The sequence below is a fragment of the Apteryx rowi genome, unplaced genomic scaffold (genome assembly GCF_003343035.1).
Source record: "Apteryx rowi isolate R43461 unplaced genomic scaffold, aptRow1 scaffold_63, whole genome shotgun sequence".
NCBI classification, from domain to species: domain Eukaryota; kingdom Metazoa; phylum Chordata; class Aves; order Apterygiformes; family Apterygidae; genus Apteryx; species Apteryx rowi.
In genome coordinates this window covers 2,042,840-2,065,226 of record NW_020450905.1, presented here as the reverse complement: position 1 = coordinate 2,065,226, position 22,387 = coordinate 2,042,840, and the positions used below count along the sequence as shown (strand labels likewise).

At 42.1% G+C, this 22,387-nt stretch overlaps 1 protein-coding gene across 2 annotated transcripts in view; it reads right to left on the bottom strand.

The window, feature by feature from the left end:
• Nucleotides 1-22,387, bottom strand: part of LOC112974827 (PDZ and LIM domain protein 5-like) — a 128,312-nt gene that overhangs the window by 104,738 nt on the left and 1,187 nt on the right. For both annotated transcript variants that reach the window (XM_026084190.1, XM_026084191.1), the window contains exon 2: nucleotides 20,187-20,322. In XM_026084190.1, coding sequence (XP_025939975.1) covers nucleotides 20,187-20,282 — 96 coding nt within the window. In that variant the 5' untranslated portion in view covers nucleotides 20,283-20,322. The remainder of the gene's footprint in view (nucleotides 1-20,186; nucleotides 20,323-22,387) is intronic.

Here is a 22,387-nt window from a genome sequence, read left to right as displayed (position 1 = left end):
TGCAAGTTTGATTCAAAAAGAAACCAAAAAGCAACAGCAAACTAGAAGCAGTGATAAAGGAAAGCCTCCAAAACTGGTGCGCACATGCACAGGACCTACGTGTTGAACAGTGAGATCTAACTTTGGTAACGGGTGCTAAGCAAAGGGCTAAACTTTCATCTAGTACTCTAGGGAGATGAATGCAAGTTATTTAAAACCGTGGCACATCAAGCTGGCATGTCACTTTAATACTCTGCCTATATATTATGTTACAGCTCCGCTTTATAACAAGCCTTTAGATTCATCTCTAATTCTCTGGCGAGAGCGGACAGGGGTCCCCGGCTTCATGTCCAAGAATCACGGGATTTACTTCAGGCTTCTGCCAAATCCAGATGTGCAGAAGGATCCCAAGAGGTGAAAAACACAATAGGTGCTTGGCAAAGGGTTGCACATGGAGCAGAAAGGTTACGATGAGCAAGGAAACAGAGTTTACAGTTGAGCTTAATTACAGTGCTCCAAATTATTTCATTATTCAGAATTGCCTGTAAACATTTTAACACTTTGGAAAACACATCCACCCCCTCTCCTGATTTACAAACTCCCCTTCCAATCACAGCTTTGTAGCTGCCAACAGAAGCCCCATTTTTACGCAGAAGGAGCATCCAGGTGTCTACTTGAAACGATATGTAGCGTACGGTGAAGCTTTACGGGAGACCAGAGCACACGGGAATGGAAGGGGACAGAAAAGGCAGGGTCRGGCACGCAGATACCAGAGCTGCCCACGTCACATGCTCTACATACACCCGGCACAGACTGGGGGACAGGCTGTCCCATAGCAATGACATTACCAGCATGCAAACCTCACATTAAAGGGCAATGCAAAAAATAAAAATAAAAATAAAATAAAAAGCCTAAAAATAAGTTATTCGAAACAAGYAGACAAATCACTATCCTGCACTGCATAGGGAATGAACTACGGCATAGACAGTTCCCTCTACGGCACTGTTATTCAGGTATGCCAAAGATCTCGCTGTGCTCATTCAGCAGGAGGAATGGAAGAATCTGGTATTTAGCATGCAACAGCCAAAAAGGRGATTCACCTTTTTACTCTTTCGCACTCAGACAGGAAAACACAGAAGGCAGCGAAAAAATGGCACCTTTGCTGCTCATTTGTAAGTGGCATTTAATTTGACAAGGAAACTCATCACTCCTTGATTGCCTGTGTGAGAAATGGGAGGGCTGGGGAAAAAAAAAAAGTCACTGAACACACACAAATAGTGTGACAAGTACAAGATAGGTTGGTTTGCACAGTCAATTTGAGCACAATTCATCAATTGGCATTTTTTGCAATGTTGTCTGGCAGGAGAAGGGTCAGGTCATAATAAACCACCGCACGACTGGAGCTGTCCTACAGGACACGAACTGAGCCACACTTCTATTTACTTTTTCCTCCCAGAAGTTGTCGATATGCATATTTCTTGCAAGCAAGCCACTGACCCTGGACCAAGGGTTGTGGTGGGTAATTCMCAGACAGAAGCTGCCCCAGATTCTTCTGTACTAAGGAACCACCATCACCCATTTCTCCTTCACTCTGCCCAGCATCTGCTGTTCCTTGGCAGCAGGTCAGATTATACACCRAACAAGGAACTTAGTGTTGCAACATCCCTCTCTTCCCATTTGGCAACTCTAAAATACAACACGAATGAGGGCATGCACATACACATCAGTAATGTCTACAGTAGAACATAGATAAAAGCCTACTTATGTCAACGTGCATCTATCTCTTTAATCCTTTCAGTAACTTTAAAAAATTGGCATTTGAAGAACTTCAACAAGACATTCTTGACAAAAGAAAAACATTGTCTTAAATAATGTTTCAAAGTCCATTAATAACCCAAAACATTTTCTAAGGAGAACCAAAGCATATTTTTCACTGAACTGCTGATGAGGAAGAACTGCTGGAAGACACAGCACCTCATCCGCCCTCCGGGGTGGGGCTCTCTGTATTTYGGTCCTGGCATCTATTTTTTGCAGCCTGGCTCAAACAATCTAAGTTTTCTTTCCATGTGAAAAATATCTGAGGTCTGAGGAGAGCTCCAAGTCTTAGAAGAATTGGAGGAGAAGAGACAAGAGCAGCAGCAAATTACAGTTCCAGCAGCATTCAAAACCAGCAGTGCCAAGGAAGGGCATGGCATGTTTGCAAAGCTAAAACCACCTTATTATCTCAGCTTTGCTATAAGGAAAGAGGGTAGCTTTTCAAGCAGGAAGGGAGAAGTGGGAATAGTGGGAAAAAAAAGTCTTTAGAAGAGAACTACTTATTGACTAAAGAACAAAATAAAGTTTTGGAGTTCTGGCTTAACACTGCATATTTTTAATAAACAAACTGTTACAGCGGGTTAGCCAAGGAAAACTTTTAGACAAGACTCTCCCATCTGCTGTCAGAAAAAGTTTGCATGCTTTTCTTCAAGACGTTGTCATCCCTACATTTAGCCATATCCCACTGTTCTGTCTCCAAAAGAGTCCCGTGGATTTCAGCAACTACGTACATGGACACTGAAAAGGCTATAACTTATCTGGTAGACCTGAACTGTTTATGCTTAGATAGTAGGCATTAAGTGTCCAAGGGGAAAAAAAAAAAGGGAATAGAAGGTAAAATCATTATTGTGATCATTTATAGGACCAGACCACTCCAGGCATGGTAGATGGATCCCAGCACCTGGGTGTCTGCGAGCTCAAAATTAGGCACCTGCTTAGAAAGTAAAGCACCACTGGCAGAGTTAAATAGAACCAGGTATTTGCCCAGTTTGCCCRCAAGCAACACAAAATTTCTCATGTAGTCTGAGGAAACAAAAAATATTCATTCACTAGCCAAATCAATTCTACACCATACTCTTCATTCATCTAGATTTTTGAAGCCAAAAAACACTAATAAAAGTGAGGAAAATTTTCTGAAAACAAAGATTCTATTCATCTGTTATGAAAATATTCATCACTAGCATCAAAATGCATTTCCATATGTTGGAAAATCAGGATGATCTAAACTTAAAAACTGTAATTTTAATGAAATCGTGAATGTACGATAATGTTAAAAGGAGAAAAAATACTATTTGTAGGCTGACTTCAGTTTGGTCAGGGAATGTATGGAACTCAAAGATTTGTTTGGTAGGATATACAGGAAATACAATCAACAGCATTACAACAAATCCAGGAAGCAACAGATATATTCCCCCCCCCCAAAAAAAAAAAAAGTTTAAAGTTTACTTATTTTCAAAGTTTTTTAAAGTTTACTGCTGTTTCAAACTTGGGATAATTTCCATTCCATGAATTTTCCAGATTGCTATTTAGCTTAACCACAGCATGGAAGCRCAGGGCTTTCCTCAGAAATGTCCTGGGAAACTCATAGGCAACGCAGCACCTAGGTGGAACTCTGCAGTAAAGCAGAAATGGAAAGCACACGTTCAATATACAAAGCCAACGTCCAGGAAACGCTACAGTAAATTACTGTCTGGGTGAGCCAAAGGAGGAAAGTTCAGTGCGTATTAACATTTTTCCATCTGATGGAAAACAGACTACAAAAGGTATGAGAAACAGATTTGTCACTTTACAGCTTTCCACACGTATCCAGCTGCCAGAAATGTTGAACTGCACCATTCAAAAAGAAGGCATCATGCCAGCTGTCATATTCCTGTACACAGAAAGTAAACCAGCTGAAGAAAGGAAAAGATATTAAGGGTAGAGTTTCACTTGCAAGGAATGTATTAATTTCATTTTTTCCACAATCAGTTAATTAAAAAAAATAAAAAGGAGATAGTTTAACCTTACAATATAAAGGCCATTCTCATACTGAAAACCAATTTTCAAAATAAATGCGTTAGACTTAAAGATAGATAATCAAAAGTATGTCCCAATAATGACTATGGTGTATTGTGCATACATATTTGCTGCCCTCTGCTCTATACTTAGCTCCCTCATTTTAAAAAATGATTTTTTTAAAAATAACATAATGAGATGTAAGGTATGCAAACTGTATGTATGTATGATTTTTTTCTTCTCTGTAGAAAATTAAATCACTAGTTTACAAATATTACAATCCTGTATAGTTTRCAATGACTAGATCCAGCCACTYATGCAACATATGTCAGACAGACCCTTTCCATACCTTCTTCTCTTTAAGATTACATTCTACTTTCAAAATATTATAAATTTATATTTCCTACACATCTTGAAGTGTGGCTTGGGCTACTATTATTTGCGTATCTGCTAATCCTTACAATGCAGCATTTTGTATTCATCATCAGTTTTTCCACAGACCAGCGCACTAATGACGAAGAGGTTACAGAAGTAAGTATACGCATTTGTCCTCTTCTTTTTTTTTTTTTTTTTTTAATCTTGGCATATAATGCTGCTATTTTGATTTATGAAGCCCAAACCAGACCCACGGCCCACCCCTCACCGTCCACAGCAGCCAGCAGCGTTATTTCACTGCTGCTCAGAGGAGAGCACTGCTCAACTCGATCGGGCACACGTGTCTGGCAATTAGAGACAGCAAATTAGCAGCTCAAGTGCTCGTTTTAAAGCACCGAAGGGCTTGGTTCAGGGTTCCCGGCGGGGCGCATCAGAGACGCCTCCCGCCAGCCCTTCAAACCGGAGGATTCGGGGCGACTTGCAATGCCTGGTGAAAACTAGTAGGGAAATCCGGACAGGAAGAAGCACTGCGACCCCACTCCATTTTTTTTGCTTTTCCACCGCTTTGCCCGCGCTCCTGCCAGCAGCCCGAGCCCCAGCTCCCAGCCAGGCGCTTTGCCCTACTTATTTCCCTAACAGGGTCAAACTCATGCCTTTATACAGCATTTAGCCACTGTGCAACTCACTTCTCCCTCAGTAACACACACTATATTCACCAATGCCGATAAATCAGTTTTTAGAAAGTCAGTAGCACTTGCTTCACTACGTAACTGCTTTAGATGCTTAGATTTGATACAGAAACTCATTCAGAAACTTACTGAATTAACATTTTGTCTGTTTACATGCATAACCCAGGTTATAAGAGTTCGGCAAAACCTGGTTTTGGGAATTAGGAAAAAAAAAAAAAACCCTCCCCAAATGTAAGAAAAATATTTGGCACAGCTCTGCACCCTAAAGTCCTGAAATATTTATACCGCTACTTGACCATAGGTGCAAGTACTGCCACCCTCGCACATTCAAAAATCATGAGTCAGGCCCTAGAAATAAGGGCTGTTTTTTAATCTCACGATTTTAATGCCAAGATATACTCTGAAGTTTTGCTGGGTTTTTAAACTTGCTTCTTGTGAATATTCAGTGCAACATTATGGGCTTATTTACTTCATTAAAAGCAGATTTTGATGCACGCACCTCAATCCAAAGAACTTGGGGCTCAACAGCCTGCCCCGCTCCCCTCCCAAACATTTGCCATTACTGTAACGATTTTAAAAAGTGCCAATAGTAGCAACACGGGGTTTCTTATATTCTTGACCTGAAGCAGTCTTTCCACAGACTTCCTTTGAAAGGACTTCTTTTGGAATATCATCCAGCAAAGCCAGCTGCGGGTGGTCTTCAGTAACATCCCACTGGGGATCATCTCCAAGCACGTCCTCCTCCGTACAGGAGCATCCGTGTCTGCAGCAATCCCAGTCGGCAAAACCACGTCACCTCCGTCGCGCCACAGCGCAGTCCCCGAGGTGGCCGTAACAACTCAGATTTTCAGTTCARTCCTTTGAACAACTCCTCAACCTCTGTTCTCCTTCCAGGTGTGAAGGATGGGACAGGAATGGCAGAAGTGGTCTCTCCAAGGCAAATTTAACCAACACCTGACTCTCAGACTGCATTAATTGCTAAGCAGAGGCAGTCCCAGGAGGCCCCTAGTTTCTTTAAGAAGCAATTTTCTGGACTGTCTCACCACCTCCTGYATAAACATCAGCTACGGAATTTTTCCTCAAAACACCCAAAACCCACCAGTGCTTTTCAGGCTGGAAAACCCAAACCTTATGCACTCTGTTGACTGCCTTTATGCTTATTCAGGAACTCAGTGACACCCAAGTACATTCCACTCGGTAAAAGAGCATCTCATTCTTCATGCTGAAGCATTTCCTGCAAATGTACCAAAAATGCAACACTGCCATACGGTCTTGCTTTTCCGATCAAACACAAACACGGAGTTGGGGGCAGTAAAACGGGGGTGGGCCAGGACATATTATAGTCTGGCAGGGACTGTTACAGTAAGGGAAAACTGGAAGAAAAAGAAAATGGTTACAGACTTCGAATGCAAAACTGACAAAATGTGAAACAGAAGCAGGAGCTTTTAAATAAATTATCCCTATAAATACTCATACCATCCGGCGTACAGAGTTCAAAGCTTTCATCGATTGTCATTTGAAGCCTTCTGACAAATATCCTATACGTATATTTAATTTTTTTTTCCTTTTTATACTTGGCTCTTATTCCTTTCACACCTATCACATCCTACGCCTTCTGAACCCCAAACCCTGTTAACGCCACAAATAATAATGGCGTCTGAAAAGAATCTCTTTTAAAAGACAGCTAACAGCAAAAACACCTGGTAGGTTTATTTCGGCAGTAAGACAGACCACTCCCAGGCTAGGGAAGGTAAGGAAAAAAAGAGAAAAGTGAAGGCAGTACAAAGTGTATTCTTGTTAGAGTACCTTCCTCTTTACACTAAAACAAAAACTGGTCACAAAATAAAAGATTCGTACCTATTTGGCAGAAACTCAAAAAAAAAAAAAAAGCCACTAGAAAACCAGACCTGATTTAATCTGAGCAGTTAGCAATTTTAAATGCCAAAGTGAAGTATTTCCTAATTTATAAGGCCCATTGTTTTGCATTAGGTAGCCCAGAATTGATGCTAATACTACATAAGTGTCACTGCATTGAAGCCTAAATTATTTGTATACCACCCCTTCCAATCACGTTTCAACTGAAACATAGCAGTTACGTATCACAAGAAGCCCATCTCCTTCATCCCATCATTCTGGATAATATTTTTCTTCATGAAAGATCACCTCTTATTAGGTCTCACTTCTCCCCCAGATTTAACCCCTGAGTGTATTTCAAGGGAATGATTGCACGTTGTAAGGATAAAGATGTGCTTGCATTAGGTAATCATTATTAGGGCAAAGCAGGACTGGAGAATTTCTGCAAGACCTCCTCCGGGCCCCTGCGGGCAGCACAAACCCCTTCACAATCTGCGTTCAATGTGGAAGGATGTGGCAGGAGCCAGAGCGGTAGGAATGGGYCATTCCTGAGCTAGCTGAATAGGTGTAAACTAGGATGGGCAATAAAACCAAGTAGAGGGTTCAGCATGCGGCAAGCGAGCGACAGAGGAGGCGTTTGGAGATACTAGAAATGCTCAAAGCACTCCATTCTGCTGATGGGATCAGACACCAGTTGACATCAACTGCTGCAGTGTCTAAAATCATATACTTAGGCCCTTCTGTCTCCACCTCCGTGCCAAAAGCATGTCTTACATTTGCAAGTAGGAGGCAGGGAAAAACCCTTCTCCAGCACCAAAAGTTGCAAAATGAAGAGTCAACATGTTGACTAGGTTGCCCTAAATCCTTTCTTATTCACCTGCTGTAGTCACAGAGGTTCCTGGGAGCAATTTCCAGTTATTTAATCCCGCACCAGGACAGAATTATAAACTGATCTAGGCTGTCAGCTGCAACAGCAGCAGTTTTCATCAGGTCAAGTATCAAAACAAATTAATGCCATTCAAAGTTTTAATAATCAGCAGTTTCTAAATTTTAAAGTTCAAGCGTAAATGAATCGATGAAAGAAATATTCCCACGGAGAAGCTACTCAACAGACCAGAGACTATCATATTCTCTCTGACGTAAAAGGGTTGGTGATATTTGTATCCACAAAGATACGGCAAGGATTCAAGTCTCCAAGATCTAAATACACAGTTCAAGGAAACCATCACTAACTTTTCAGATTAAAAGTGAATTCTATTTCTAGACATATACAGAAAATTAATTCTTTTAGCCAAAAAAAAACACTCATCTGTATTTTGTTCAGAAGCTCAGTTATTTTAGCCAATAGCTCAGAAGAGATGGTTTTACAAAACTACCAGAAAAAGACCTGCTCTCTGAGATACCAATCTCTCACTTTAGAGTGCGGCAAGTATATAGTGCAAAATTAGATAAGGTGCTAGACCATCTCTACAGCATTTCCAGAGCAAGAGGTAGTAACACAACAAAAACGCATGCCCAATATGCAAAGACTCCTCATCTTGAAATGTTTCTAAGCCACTTGACTTAGCACTGTAGTTTCAATGATGGAGATCAACTGGCTGGTCGACTGAGTTACTCTGCACATGACTGCGTTTATAATGTAGCTCTCAACATGTCATACAAATATCTCTGCTAGCCAGTTCCCATCTGGCTAACAATCACTGACTAGCATACATTGGAGAGAAAGCAGAAAATTGGCTGGGAAAGGTCAATCCTCTCCTCTGGACAAGTCAATGCTTCCTTCTGGTGACAACAGTGTGAAGACTTAGCGTTGCTGCTCAGCACCTTGCAATGCACATGAGCATAAGCTGAGCCCTAAGGAAGGGTCATCTCACACAAACAACTTGCATGCCTAAAATTCATCTTGTGCTCAAGTGTTTTGTGGCACCAAGGCTTTTTGGGTTCTTAGCATTTATAGGATTAAGCTCAATCTGCACAAGAGCAAAATAATTTAATTTACAAATTGAACACGCTCTCAAAGGAGATTCACACAAGCCTCGGCAGCAGCGACTTTTGAGAATAGCCAGTTGCCAAAACATGACAGCTGGAAAATGGAGAGAATAGACTTCATCCACAGCCGACAAGAGCTGYAATTTAATCAGCATTCAGCGGCAGTTTTCACAGCTTAGTGCACTGACAGACATGTCCAGGCAAGAAGGGCATTGGCACTTCTGGCCTCTACTGTCCCCAGATACCTGCCCACACCACGATGCGGGCAGAGCCCACAAAGGCAACGGCAACCAAGCCGCTGCTGCTCCAGGCCAAACTACCCTTCCCGCTAAGGCATGGACGGCGGTGAGTCTCATCTGCAGGGCCAGCTCTGCGCTCCCACACCGAGACGCGGGCACCGGTTTTCTTCCACCACCCCTGCCTGGTTGGTGATGGCCACCAACAGCRGCGTGGGGCCAGGTCATTTGTAAGGAACGTGCTGGCTATTACACGAGCTCAAAGTTGGCAAAGCTTCCCGTTTCAGTGAACTGCCTGTGTTTCATTTCACATCTCCACGCAAAAACAATTTATACAAGATTTAAGCAAAAATTTAAAAAGAAGGACAGGACCTCAAGGTGACAAGTGTGATCAAATGCTATTGGCTCTTCAACTGCTACTGCTGATCGTATGTCCTGATCAGTATGTACATCACATTCAAACAAACCATGAATCCAGACAACCAGTCCATCACAAAAGACTATTACACTAAGATTTGGGGGATGAATCCTTGCCAGAATATATATTTCTGGAGATACCTTTTCATTCCTGAATAACTGCCAGCAAGCTACTTAGGCACTATACAGAGAACACCTTATTTGGCATGGACACAAAACATTGAGATTTGATGAACAGCTGCAGAAAGCCAAAAGAAAACAGTATTATTTATTTTACCAAGATGCTTTTGATGTTTCAAGGTTTACAAGCCTTCAGTTTCCCTATTGGTCTAATAAACATGAGTCAAACTCACCTTCCACAAATCCCCTGGCTTGTAGAACTCCACTGGGTTTTGGTTTTTAAGCCGTAAGTAAAAAAGCGGAATGCCACAGAAGGAATTGCTTAGACACATCAGCAAGTCAGAGAAATTAACCTTCCCAGCAATTGCATTTGCCCCTCTCTCCACATCTTTCAGAAGGTGAGGCGAAGCCTGGAACTGCAAACTGAAAAGGTGGAAATCACTGGCATTTTTTAGATGCTTTGGACTCTGAACTACACCTGACCTGTCATGGATAAGATGTACCTAAGATAAATAAAAAGTTTTAATAGCAGTTGTACTATAAATCTCACTTTTAGATTAGCAAATCAGCCTGGCAGAGGGAGTTTTTGCACAACAAAACTGCTTCTTCTTTTAAGAGTCTGAACAAAACTGCTCTGTAGCTGGAATTCCCACTAAGGCGAGATGATCATTTTTAATCACAGGAGTACATCCAGATTTATGTCTGCACTTTTCAAGTTAAGAGGATTTTTGCCTTTGCTCTGCAAAATCCCTTTTAAAAAAAATCTCAAATACTCTTATTAGCAATACAAGATTGTATTTATAGGAGACGTTCTGATCATTTYCCCCCCAAGTTTTACTCAGTTTTGGGGTAAGGATATCTACAGATGATCCAAATACATTCACAAACACAAAGACTTAACAGGCAATTTTACCCTCTTGAAATTGATACACTCAACATTAATCCAGGCTTTGCATCTAAATTACTATTCAAACTTTCAAAAGGACTATGAAATAATTAACACAAAATAAATATTTCTGTTGTCTCCCCATGGTAAATATTTCACATTGTTCAACCACTTATTAGAGAAAGAACTGAATACCACATTAGGTCATTCCTTAATATAGTCCAAGGTAAGCCAAACTTCTTTCATATCCAGTTAACAGGCAAATCATTTGACCTTTCCAACAGGACTATTAAAGACCTGGCAAGATTCACGTTTTAGCCTACGGGACTTCAGACAAGGCATTACATTTTACTTCAGTGCTTTATTATAGGCAGAGCTGACAGCAATTGCTAGAGATAATATTTTCTAATACTTTCTACTATGAGATACTGTTTACTCTTGCTTTTACTGAATTTGATCGTTTAAGAGGAAGCTTTTAGGGCAAGAATCTAAATCAGAATGAAACAGAGATAGCAATCTCCATAATAAAGAAGATAACGGAAATCTAAGGGGAATTTTCTGGCCTATGCTGAAAGAAAAAACAGTCGCTTTTAAGGAATGCACACTGCCTTCATGTTTTGAGCGGGGACTTAAAATTTGATACATCTACAAAGCTCRATAGGGAAGAAAGGTAGGCAGAATTGTTGCCAAGGTGTCACAGATTGTGATTAATTTCACTCCGACTTTTCTGGATTATAGAACAGCAAAAACTACTGTTGTCCCTGTTAGGTAAAAATGAGGGACGGAGAGCAGGTTTCTCACTGAGCTCTATGTCTATTGACTACCTTCATGCTACAACTCCTGAGCATACTCCATTGGTGCAGCACTTGCTCAACGGCTTTGGGGGTACGCACCACGCTACGGTCTCCGGTTTATAACACACTGTTTCTTCCCCGCTACCTCGCTGCGTGGGTCAGCGTACAGGAGAGACTGGGTGGTGGCACCACCCTGGGGTTTCAAATGGACAGAGGACAAAAAGCTATTGTCTGTGGGACCCCATCCCGTCAGCCAACCGTGTTGAAAGATGAGCGATTAATGAAGCAGAGAAATGGAAAAAAAAGAGGACGTGGATATCCCTGTGCGGTATTAAGTCATTTAAATCAGACTTTTTACAGTCTGGCCAGTAAGCATGCTCTCCATTCCCCAGCTTGAACCCCAAGGGCCTAATTTGCAGAAGGGGTTAGCGACCCCTGGCCCATGCAGCTGGCGGGTGCTCAGCTGGCAGGCAGGCTGCCATCTACCCCTCCTCACAGCTGGACCAAACCTAAGAGCATCCAAGTTTTCTTCATTCCTTCCTCTTCCTTTTCTCCAAGCTTCGTTTCCCATATGCATCTAGTTTTAAGTCAATCATTAGAGAGGCTGCTCTTTGGTACAAACATGGCTTTTTACCTTTTTATAAATAGCAGTAAAGATGAGACTGAAGTCCCACAACACAGTATCACTGGCATGACTATGCCCCTGAAGAAAACCCTTTCAAGAAGAGTTCCTGGAAGCAAATGTAATTATAAAACCAATTTATCGACCAGCTTGTCTCAGAGCACCATCATAGTCCTAATCTGGACTGGTATAGCACATGGTCACCTACCAACACATTTACAGCATAGCTTCTCTGCATTTAAACCAGGCCAGCAGAGTTTGGGACACTCAACCACTTCCCCTGTTTCCACTGTTTTGAGCACACAAGAGACAGCTTTCTTTCATACTTTCCCTCATATTGATAGCATATGAAATCTATTCTTAAAAAGACAAAACAAATGAAAAAAAAAGCCAACAATGTTATCTCCTGGCTCCATACYAAAAAACAAACAAACAAATCCTTCAACGCCTCATCTCTTCTCACAATGCCCTTTGATAGCCATCAGCCAATGAATTATGAGAAAAACAGTTACACTAAAAATAGCAGCTTGAAATGGCGAGGAAGTTGACAGAATTTGTCAGGTCTCCAAGGTCAGATATTCACAAAGAAAACAAGTCTAATTTTTTGCCCTTACTGTTCAATCAGCAGTCCTGCTTTTTGGCCTCTGCAAAGACTGCCAGTCCTGCATCTGCTCTTAACACTTAATCAGCATTTATTTTTTCCACTACCTCTATCTTTGAGAAGAGGACACTGCAAACAAATGTCTTCATTTTTCCATAGTGAAATATTTAGCTTGCATTCCTCATAATGTCACTAAATTGTTACTTGCAAAGGAAAAAAAATGACCAAAGCATTCTTCAAAGTAAAAAGAACATGTTCACACATCATGTCAGATGTCCCTTAGGTACAAGCTCATCGGTTCCTTTTTTTTCTTGATATGGCCAGCTCCACTTCTGCAGAAGTGACGCCAGTAGAAGATCTATTTTAAATAAATAAGCCTCCTACTGATCTGAGGAGTTGTCCAACAAGTAAGGTTATTAACAGACAAGATACAGACATGTTTCTCCTGCCTCTTCTCCCCCCTACCCTCCTGACCCCACTTCAGTGAAGCTCTGCCTTGCTTTAAACTGCACAGCAGAACAGGCTACAGCACAAGAGAAGGAAAACAAGCTGTCTGGGAAAACATGGTCCTCTTGCAAATTTTCAACACAAAGAGGTTAAACAGCGGTGGAATATGAGGCAATCGGCAATTTATGGCTGTACAAACTGATCTCCCTTTCCATCTGCGACTGTGCAAACCCTGAAGGCTGCCCTGTGCTCTCAGGATGCTGGAAAACTCATCCCTATGAAACCATCTGTCTAGCAAGGAGCTTTATTATTGCCCATAGCTCCACTCGGTGTCCCCCCTGCCAAATCCTCTGCCCCTTCAGGACTTGGTGCAGAGAGGACACAGGCTCCTGAAGCACAAACAAGGCACAAACCTGGGCACTACCAGCTCATTTCTTGTTCTCAGTAATTTTCTCAGTAAACCATGTCTTGTCAACAGAATTAAGCAGAACGGAAGAACACTTCTTGCTTTATCTGGAGGTTAGTGCAGCTCATTTTATTAGTACTGATAGCTCCTGTTGAGACATTGATAGACTTTTCCCCTTAGGAGCAGCATCAGCAGGTAACTGCTGTGATCTCTGCAATTTCTCCAACCTTGTGCCTGGAAGAATCACAGGTCAGAAACGCATCCTGCTTTTAGGTAAATGCAAAACTCATTTCTATGGACAGGAGAAACTGGAGAGGCTAACTTTCTGGAATTTCACCTTTTTTTTTTTAATAATTAAGTGAAGAGAGAAACTTTTAAACATATGGGGGGGAGGGGAGGAGGAACCCTCACAATAACCTACATCTTTCTTGTATCTCAAAGTGAACCCACGTATGTAGATACTGTTTTTAGTTCTTATCGAGTTAGTTCTCATTCTCATTGAATTGTTAGTTCTTCCTATTCTGTTGCCAGACTTAAGTATTATTCTAGCTTTCATTGTTGCTAAGAAAAGTTTTAAAACCAAATAAAAGAGAGACAAGACAAATATAGAGAACTGAAGCAGGATGAAGTTTTTAAAATGTTCATGTTTTATCTCATCATTTTGGAGATGGTCTCAATTTTTATACACTTCAAATCTGCCCTATTTTACTATTTTAAATCATTTCCCCAGCAGCAATAAAATTATCCCCCAAGAGAAATTCCCAAACCCATTACCAAGGCACTACTCACTACTTTATGCCCTCTAATAAAAATACCTTGTCAAGGTCCACAAGCTTCACGAACACATACAAGTCTAGACATTTACCTTTCAGGCAATTTTGATAGCTTCCAACCGGTAAAAAAAAAATCCCTTTCTACTTTATGCCCTGTTCACAAACTTCTCTCACAGTTCATGAAAAACAACTTTTATGAGCAAATACTCTTCATGAACCGTAAGAGAAGCAAACTGACTATTTATTCCCAACTCAGTCTACCTCCTAGCTTGACATGCCTTCAAGGAGCAGTAACGTTTTCCTCTACCTGTTGTTATTTCAATGGACATGTAAAAAATGCAAGTTACAGTAATGGAAGACATCTGCACTTGTATTTTATGCAAACCATCACAACTCGGTAGCAACAGCTCTGCCAGCAGCTGCCAGTTAGGGCTTAGTTAGTAGCTCGCAGGAGCTTCCAGGATGAAGCATAAAGTTACCAACACAATTATCACTGGCCAAGCCAGCAGTTGTCCTAATGTTTCTCTCCTGCTTCACATGCCTGCTTGAAAGACTATTTCCCCAATTCCCACTGCAATATTTTATACATGTACAAAACTTGATTTTCCTGGGAATAATATATGCGGCTTAATAAAACAATTCACACGAAAGGGAAAGAGACCAGCACTAATCTAGTCAATAGAAGCTGACATGCCCTAGGTCTATTCAAAGCATCATTTTACTTTATTCTTTTTTCATTTAATATTATTTTCACAGATATTAGTGACTTCAAAATAGCTTGTTTGCAAATATTAAGAGGGCCAAAGTCTAAATGCCTGGTTAAAAAAAACACCGTTTAAAGAAAAAAAAGACCCAACCATACATGCTCCATGCACGTGAACAACTTTACTAGATAACCATATATGTACCTGGGCAGGAAGAAAGGAAAACGGGAGAGCAGAGGGAGACAACTCCCCCAAAAACAATCTGCTGACACCAGCATGAAGAATCTCAGTGTGCTCACGTGGGACATACGCTGGGCAGCTGATGTGCCCACAAATTCATTCCCTAGTTTATCCCCAGGTGGGCTGCTTGTCCACCTACGTCCTGGGCTTACAAATTCATTATCACCTTCTTACTCTCGTTTCTAACACCATGAGTCTCGCATCAACTATGTGCTTGCAACCACAATAGAACAAAAACCCTTGAAACACAAGAAATCATGAAATCTGAAGAACTGCAAAAAGATAGGGCTATCTCTAGCACTTTTTGAAAAGGCAGAAAGGCCAASGAAGCAGGAAGATGATGCAGAAAAACACTGAAGAAAGTTGCAGGTAGAAAAATAGAGCTGTCAGTCAAGTCAAGCATTTCAAGACGACAGCATTTCACCAAATTCTTACAGTAGAAGAAAGCCAAACAGATGTTCTGAAAGATGTGCTACAGCCACCACCCAAGACTGAACAAAAAAGTCAACTTTAAATACAGGAAAGCATCCTATGCATTTGCATTAGGTGGGAGGGGGTATACTGCACATAGATGACTACATTACCATTCAAACTATAATTTCACTTCAGCATTTCCCCGTTTCCGATGGTAAATGCCACCATGAAACAGTGATGAGCAATGTTTAGAGACTTCTTTTCACAGCAAGAATTCAGTCCCTATTTTGATATGCTAAAAATATTTCAAGTTTACATCTAGGACAAACACCTAAACCTCTCTCAGGTCATCATAACATAATGAATACATCACCAGCACCAAGCACTATTCATTTTTTTCTGCAGAGTGCAGCAGTTTTGCGAATGCTAACGTTGCAGTGATGCTTATTGAGTTTATTCTGGTTATATTAGCTAAGCACTGAGAAATAACAACTCCCACAACGTAACGTAATATAACATTAATGTAAAGTCTAAAGAAGAAATGAAGATTGTTGTAAAAGACACACTGTTGCACATCAACAACATGTTCTACATTATGTCTTTAACCCCCAAATTCTGTAAATATAATACTTAAGATGCCTGAGAGCCACTCTAGGAATCCTACCTAGTGGTACCTTTGGATTACATTATCTCCAAAACTGCACTTGCTATTTTGATCCAGTGGAAGAAACAAACCCTTCTGCAAAAGAATCCAGAGGCAAAAATCCAATCAGCATCAGCCAGTGTTATTCCCAAACTGAACACATCACAAACATTAGTAAGATTTATCCAAGGTCACGGATCTGCATGAACATCAGCAATAGCAGATCCTTTATTATTGGTGTTCATGACTAAAAATAAAATCATTCAGCTTCAAATATTTTCATCCAGAATGACTTTTTTGACAAAGCTGGCATTTAGCAGAACTTCCTGCAACTTGGAAACAAATACATTTTTTATGTAAATAACTGAGGTATAATGAAGATCTGTGGTGCAWCTCTAATGGTGTAGCTAACACCCAAAGCGTTGGGACTGGTCCTCCAGTCCCACGAGGCTACCAGAGGCTGGTATCTGAAGCTTGAGATGGAGGCRCCTATTAAGTGGCTGCGTATTTAGCAGTCTATGCTGATTCAGAAGTGATCAATTCATCCGCCTGGGGACAATCTCATTATGGCAGCCATCAGTTCACATAGCTACATATATTACAGACAGATGGACATTCAGTAAGCTTTTTCTTCCACAGGAAAAAAAAAAAGTTTGAATCTTAATCGTTTCCTGTAACAGCTGTTTAACAGCTACCAGCACATAATGAACTCCACTTCTTGGTAATTTGTTTTTATTTGCTCTAGGCTTCTGGTTTCTCCRTTTTGCATCACAAAATGGGTGTAAAAGAAACAACTGTCTTTATTCCTTCAGTCAATGTAAAATGCCCTGAGGAAGAAGAGACAATGTCTGTGCGTAACCGAAGTCTCCATACCTCGGCTCCAGTGACTTCCACCTTCTTCATCGCAGGCTAACCGGCCAGGTTTCGCAACCTCTCCTCATACCAGCGCCACTATAGATTTAAATACCCATGGTAAATACCCTTACTGTACAGCTACGTGTGGTGACTTGAGTCACTTTAGCAGTCTGCCGTTACTGAAAGGTAGAGATCTACCATCGCGGTCCACCCTTAGCGCCTGGCTGAGGAGCCAAGATCACATTTCTTGCCTTCGGGGCAGCTTCCTCCTCACCGAGACACCTCCCTCACGTCAGCAGCGGTACCCCTCCTCTACACCCTGTCCCAGCTTCCGCCCTACCGCTCCCCACGGGTCATCTTCTGGGTGCCGAATTTCTGACCTGCCCAACATCGCTCCGTAGGTCTTAAGGAGGTTCCTCCACCAGTTCACAGAAGGAAGGGTTAATTCCTTCAGCCCACCTGGCTGAAGTCTAGCTGCACACAAATATACATAACTACAAGCGTCGCGCACGTTTTTTGCCGTCCTGATTTACGCCACTAATTGTAAAGACATAATCCAAACATTACCTATATTTACATAAGAGATGTGTGCAGTTATATTTAGGTATAAAGAATATTCAGTAATTTTAAAGCACAATAGCTACACTAAGTGACCCATTTAACCCTACTGCTGGTTATAACGTTACACCTACAGTCTACAATATACTGCTGTACAAAGTCAAACATTACAAATACTGCTGCATCAATTTTACCTAGAACACCTTAACACTGATTAAGAGCTTCAGCTGAAGAACACAAAATTGACTCGGCTGAAGAAGACAAAGTCGACAAGTTCTGCCTCACGGAAGCAACAACGTACACTGCATTCTAAACAAAACGGCATGAATGTTGACAACAACAACAAAAAAACTTTCTCCAAGTTATCATACAAGGTCTTAATTTGTTCAGACTACTAGTAAACAGGATTAGCTTTTCAGATAAATGATCTTAGAAACCACTTTATTTTCTGCACTTCATAAACTTTTAACTTAATTTCAAGGAGTCRAAACTAGACTAAAGCAGGAAATGAGCCCTCAACAAAGCAGCCGGATCCATCCCCAGCATCTAGACCACAAAAAAAAAAAAAAAAAAATTCCTCCTTTGCCAAAGAACATAATTCTGCTGCCTCATTACTGTTGTGCTAGAATAATTTAATTAGCAGCCTTCGGATACAGGAAGGCATTCGTGCCTCATCAGGAAAAGAAGGGGCGGGGGTGAACGGGACACGCTGTTCTCGCATACCAGGAACACGGCACCGAATTCTTCCAGCCATCGGACCAACGCGGGACTGGCATACCAGAACTAAGTACTTTTTTGATCCAAAGGCAGGGGGAAAAAAAAAAAAGCACCAGGCAGTTAAGTTCAAATAAAAAGAAACAGTTCAGCAGAAGAACCGTGCTGAGGTATAACATGTGAATTAGATATTGAGTTTCCCCCCGCCCCCCTTATAAATTAGGGTCCTAAAACCACGGCGGTCCCCGTCTTTCACTATGTTCTGCTCTTGAAGGCACCGACATCTGTCATTAGGGAATCCCATAACCGAGGCTTTTATATGCAGCTATTTAGGCTATTTCCTTTAGGCTATTCCATACAACAGCACACATAGCAGACATGATTCATGGGATAAAGTAGCAGTCTAGGCTAATTGCAACATGTGGCTTTAATGTTTCCTCTTTAGAGCCTCTTAGATATAAAATCTGCTTACAAAGTGGCTGCGCTCTCACTCTCCAGGACAGCAAAAAAGCACTACTGTTTCCTAAAATTCACCGTTTACTATGTTTTACCACCTACAGCACTGAATTTTTCATGGCTACCATGCACAAGTGCCCTCGAGCTGGCAGCAGCCTCTAATTTTGTAAATCCTCCTTATCGTGATAGCACTTTCATCATCAAATCTCAAGTGCACTATTCGCACCCCCAGTTCAAATTCCTTACTGGTGTAGGAGTAACCAGCTACTGAGTGAGAAATTGAATTAAAGCCTAGCTTGAAAATCCCCAGAACTTGGGAATAAACGGCATCTCACCCACTTTTTTCGGTTCACCTATCAGCTACGTGCATTTTATCTGTACTCAGGCATTTCCACAGCTCTCCGTTCTACCTCAGCCCAATTCTGCAGAGCCAAACGGGGTTGATTTCACCAGCATAAGCCACAGGTGAATAGGATCAGCTAAGTCTAAATGAACAGGCAGAGTCTGAACCGCCAGTTGAAATTAGCTAAAAATACTGCCATGACGCATGCACCCAAATAGCATCCTGCTCCCTCTCCCAGGGCAGTATCAATTCTGCAGTCCCAACAGGTGTAAAAAATAATTCATCTTTGTCACTAAACTAYATGGATATGTAGGAGGGGGAGGAGAAGCTGCTAACAGAGAAGGTGACGTGTACATAAGTACTTCCACAGCACAAATCAAATTTAAAGGTGCTAGGCTACAGGGCCATCCAAAGCCAATTCCCTCGCTCAGGGACTTCCAGTGCTCCCATATATTCAACAGCGCAAAATTTGTCCATATATGAGGTATGCAAAGCGCTTCTGACATCTGAGGAAGGCTTTGAAACTCGGCCCGCAAACAAAAAATAAATCTTCACTGAAAAGGCAGGCTGCAAGCTGGACACTGGCTACATGGTGCCCGGGTACAAAGATCACATTTGTTTCGACTTAGTTCCTCAAATCCTCCAGCTATCAGTTAAGAGCACATACTCTATAAAACGCTCCTTTGAACATCAGTTAAAAAGACATACTCTATAAAAGGCTCGTGAGAAAGCGGCGTGCTCGCTCAGGAACACACTGGCGAAGCACTGTTTACAACCGCTGCCATTTAAATGCCTTTTTATTGTAAACAGTGGGATTTGCAAGAGCAGACCCCAGAAGATCCTCAAACCGTTAAGAGCTGCTGAATAAACAACGGGAACACGAGCGATTTCGCCTGCTGCTTCCCGGCGGGGCTGCACAGCCGCAGACGGCCCCTGCGCTGCCAGCCTCCCACCTCCGCGCGAGAGCAGGGAGGGGAATTCAAGGGTGGGTTTTGCTCGTTTGTTGCGTAAAGAAAACGCAGATAAAACACAACCGTTTCAGATGAACGCGTCCATCCTAAGGCAATTTTCCTGGAGCCTGCAGGCATTAAAGATGATGTATTTTCTCAGCTTCTTCTGCCACAGGCCTCCACGCCAAGGGGCGAGCGGAGCCTCAGCAGCAGCAATTAATCGCTTGACAGCAACACTCGCGTCTGAAAGCTGCAGGTTAAGCGTGGCGTAACAGATACCCCCACGCCAGCAAAAAGGCAAAGGCGCTTACCCGAGAGATGGAGAGCGGCATGTTGAAATCCTTGCCGCCTTGCAGCCTGAAGCCCCATGGAGCCGGGCCGACCAGAGACACGCTGTAGCTGCTCATGGCGTGTAACGCTCAAGGACCAACTCCAAAGAACCGGTGCCTATGGAAGAGCGTGAGAGTTTTAATTTCAAGACGGTAGAAACCAAAGGCGCTGCCCCTACCGTTTCTAAAGCCTTCTTTCTTCTTCTGTGTTGCTCTCYGTAGTACAAAAACAGTCAAAAACCAAGATCAGGTCTGTCACTATTTGTGCTTTTATTCTCATTATTATTTTCCTCTATGGCTTAGGAAGAAACAAGCAACTAGGGAACTGGAAACACGGATCTATGACTTTTTGAATTTCTGGTGCTGAAATACTCAGATTTCATGAGAGGCACAGGCATGTTTGACAGTTACTTCTGACTAACAAAATACTGTGGGGGCAGAAGAAAACTTAAAGTTCATCTTAAAAAAGTGTCCACATTGAGACAAGCATGAATTGATAGTATCCCTTAAATCCAGGTATGGAAAAGATTAACACTGGCACACTCATTCCTAACAAAATGAATATCACATGCTGCCATGTCATCAGCTGAAAACTTGTTTCTAAACACATTATGTTTTGACAGTTTCAAAATTATGTCAAAGTATCACAACTCTGAAGTTAATCAGAGGAAAATAAACTAAGTGCCTGTGAGGTTTTTTTTTTTTTACAGCATCATTTCATACTGGTAGAACAATGCTACAGACAAAACAGAAATTAAAACCAACCCTGAAGTGAAAGCTGTAAACTAAATTCAAACTAAATTCATGGCAACATATTAACGTTGGGAAAAAAAAAAACAAGCAAAACCCAAGCATCCCTCTTGCCCTCCCCACACATGCATGCAACAAATTACCTTTAAAAGGCAACCTCTGCACTTAATTGCTGTTCAGCGTCAAAGATAAGGGCTTCAGTTTCACCTCAGATAAGTAACATTACAATGACATCTTAGGTAGTGGATACCTTCTATTTTTATATAGTTGAAGCAAGGCAAAGAACGCACTAGCGTGCGCTGGTGTAAGACTACACCAGGGCACAGGGAGATGCCATACTTTTATATTGACATTTAAGGTGGAACTTCAGTCCAACAGAAGTGCGTGTGCTGCAAATACCACTGAGCACTGCAAAGCTCAATTTTACCTATTCCTACACGGGGGCGGGGGGGGGGGAAAATGTTGATTTTTTTGAGGCAGCGCATTTTGCAAACACCACCGGTTCTTGGGCTGTACGTACAGCGGGGTTGCTCCGAAACCCCCACCAGAGGCAGGGGCACATTTAAAGGCACTTATTGAGAAAGCCATCCATGACACACATTTCTGGATCCACCTCACAGAAAGAGGTCTGCTGTTCAGACTTGTTTCTAAGCTGAACGGCAAACTTAACAGCCTTATTCCAACTAATAGCCATTCAAGTAAGTAAAACAGGGCTGCTAGCATCAGGCAGAATAGCAAGATATATTTCAGGAACCAGAATTTAAAGCTGTTAAGAGAATGTGCTTCAGTACCTGGGCAGTTCCCGACCTGTTGCCCCTTTATGTCAGCGTCTACGAAAGGGGCAATTCTGGCCCCCGATACCGCCTCCACGCACCCTTAAAAGCCTCATCAGCGACCAAAGGGGAAAACGGGCACTTCTGATGCTTCTTTTCTGCCTTCTCACCCCCACGGAAGGAAAAGTCTCCATAAAGTCCCGGCTAGGACTCGTTAAAGCGAGAACTACAACTAATTTAATTGTTCTGCGCACTGAACACCAAATTCCTTATAAAAAGAGGGATTTAATTAGTTACAGATTTTTTTTCCCCCGTAGGAAAACAGCAGCTCTTTCCATTCCCCGCCAAGCGAAACCCACCCAAGAGAAGCAACCCGCGTCCCTCGCGCACACGCAGAYCGCAGGTAAAACCCCTCCGCCTGCGCCAACCGCGTGAAACTACAGCACTCGCGCAGGCTGAACGCGCAATTTAAGCTGCACCAGAGCAAATGCCTAAGCGCGGGTATCGCCAGCCGCGGAAGCCCCGCAGGCGCCCCGGGTGCCCCTCACCGCAGCGTCGGGCCGGGACACCCCCCACCACCACCACCCCCGCGGAAAATAAGCATAAACCCGAAAATAAATAGTAATAATAAATAATAAAAACGAATAAGTCGGGAGAAGC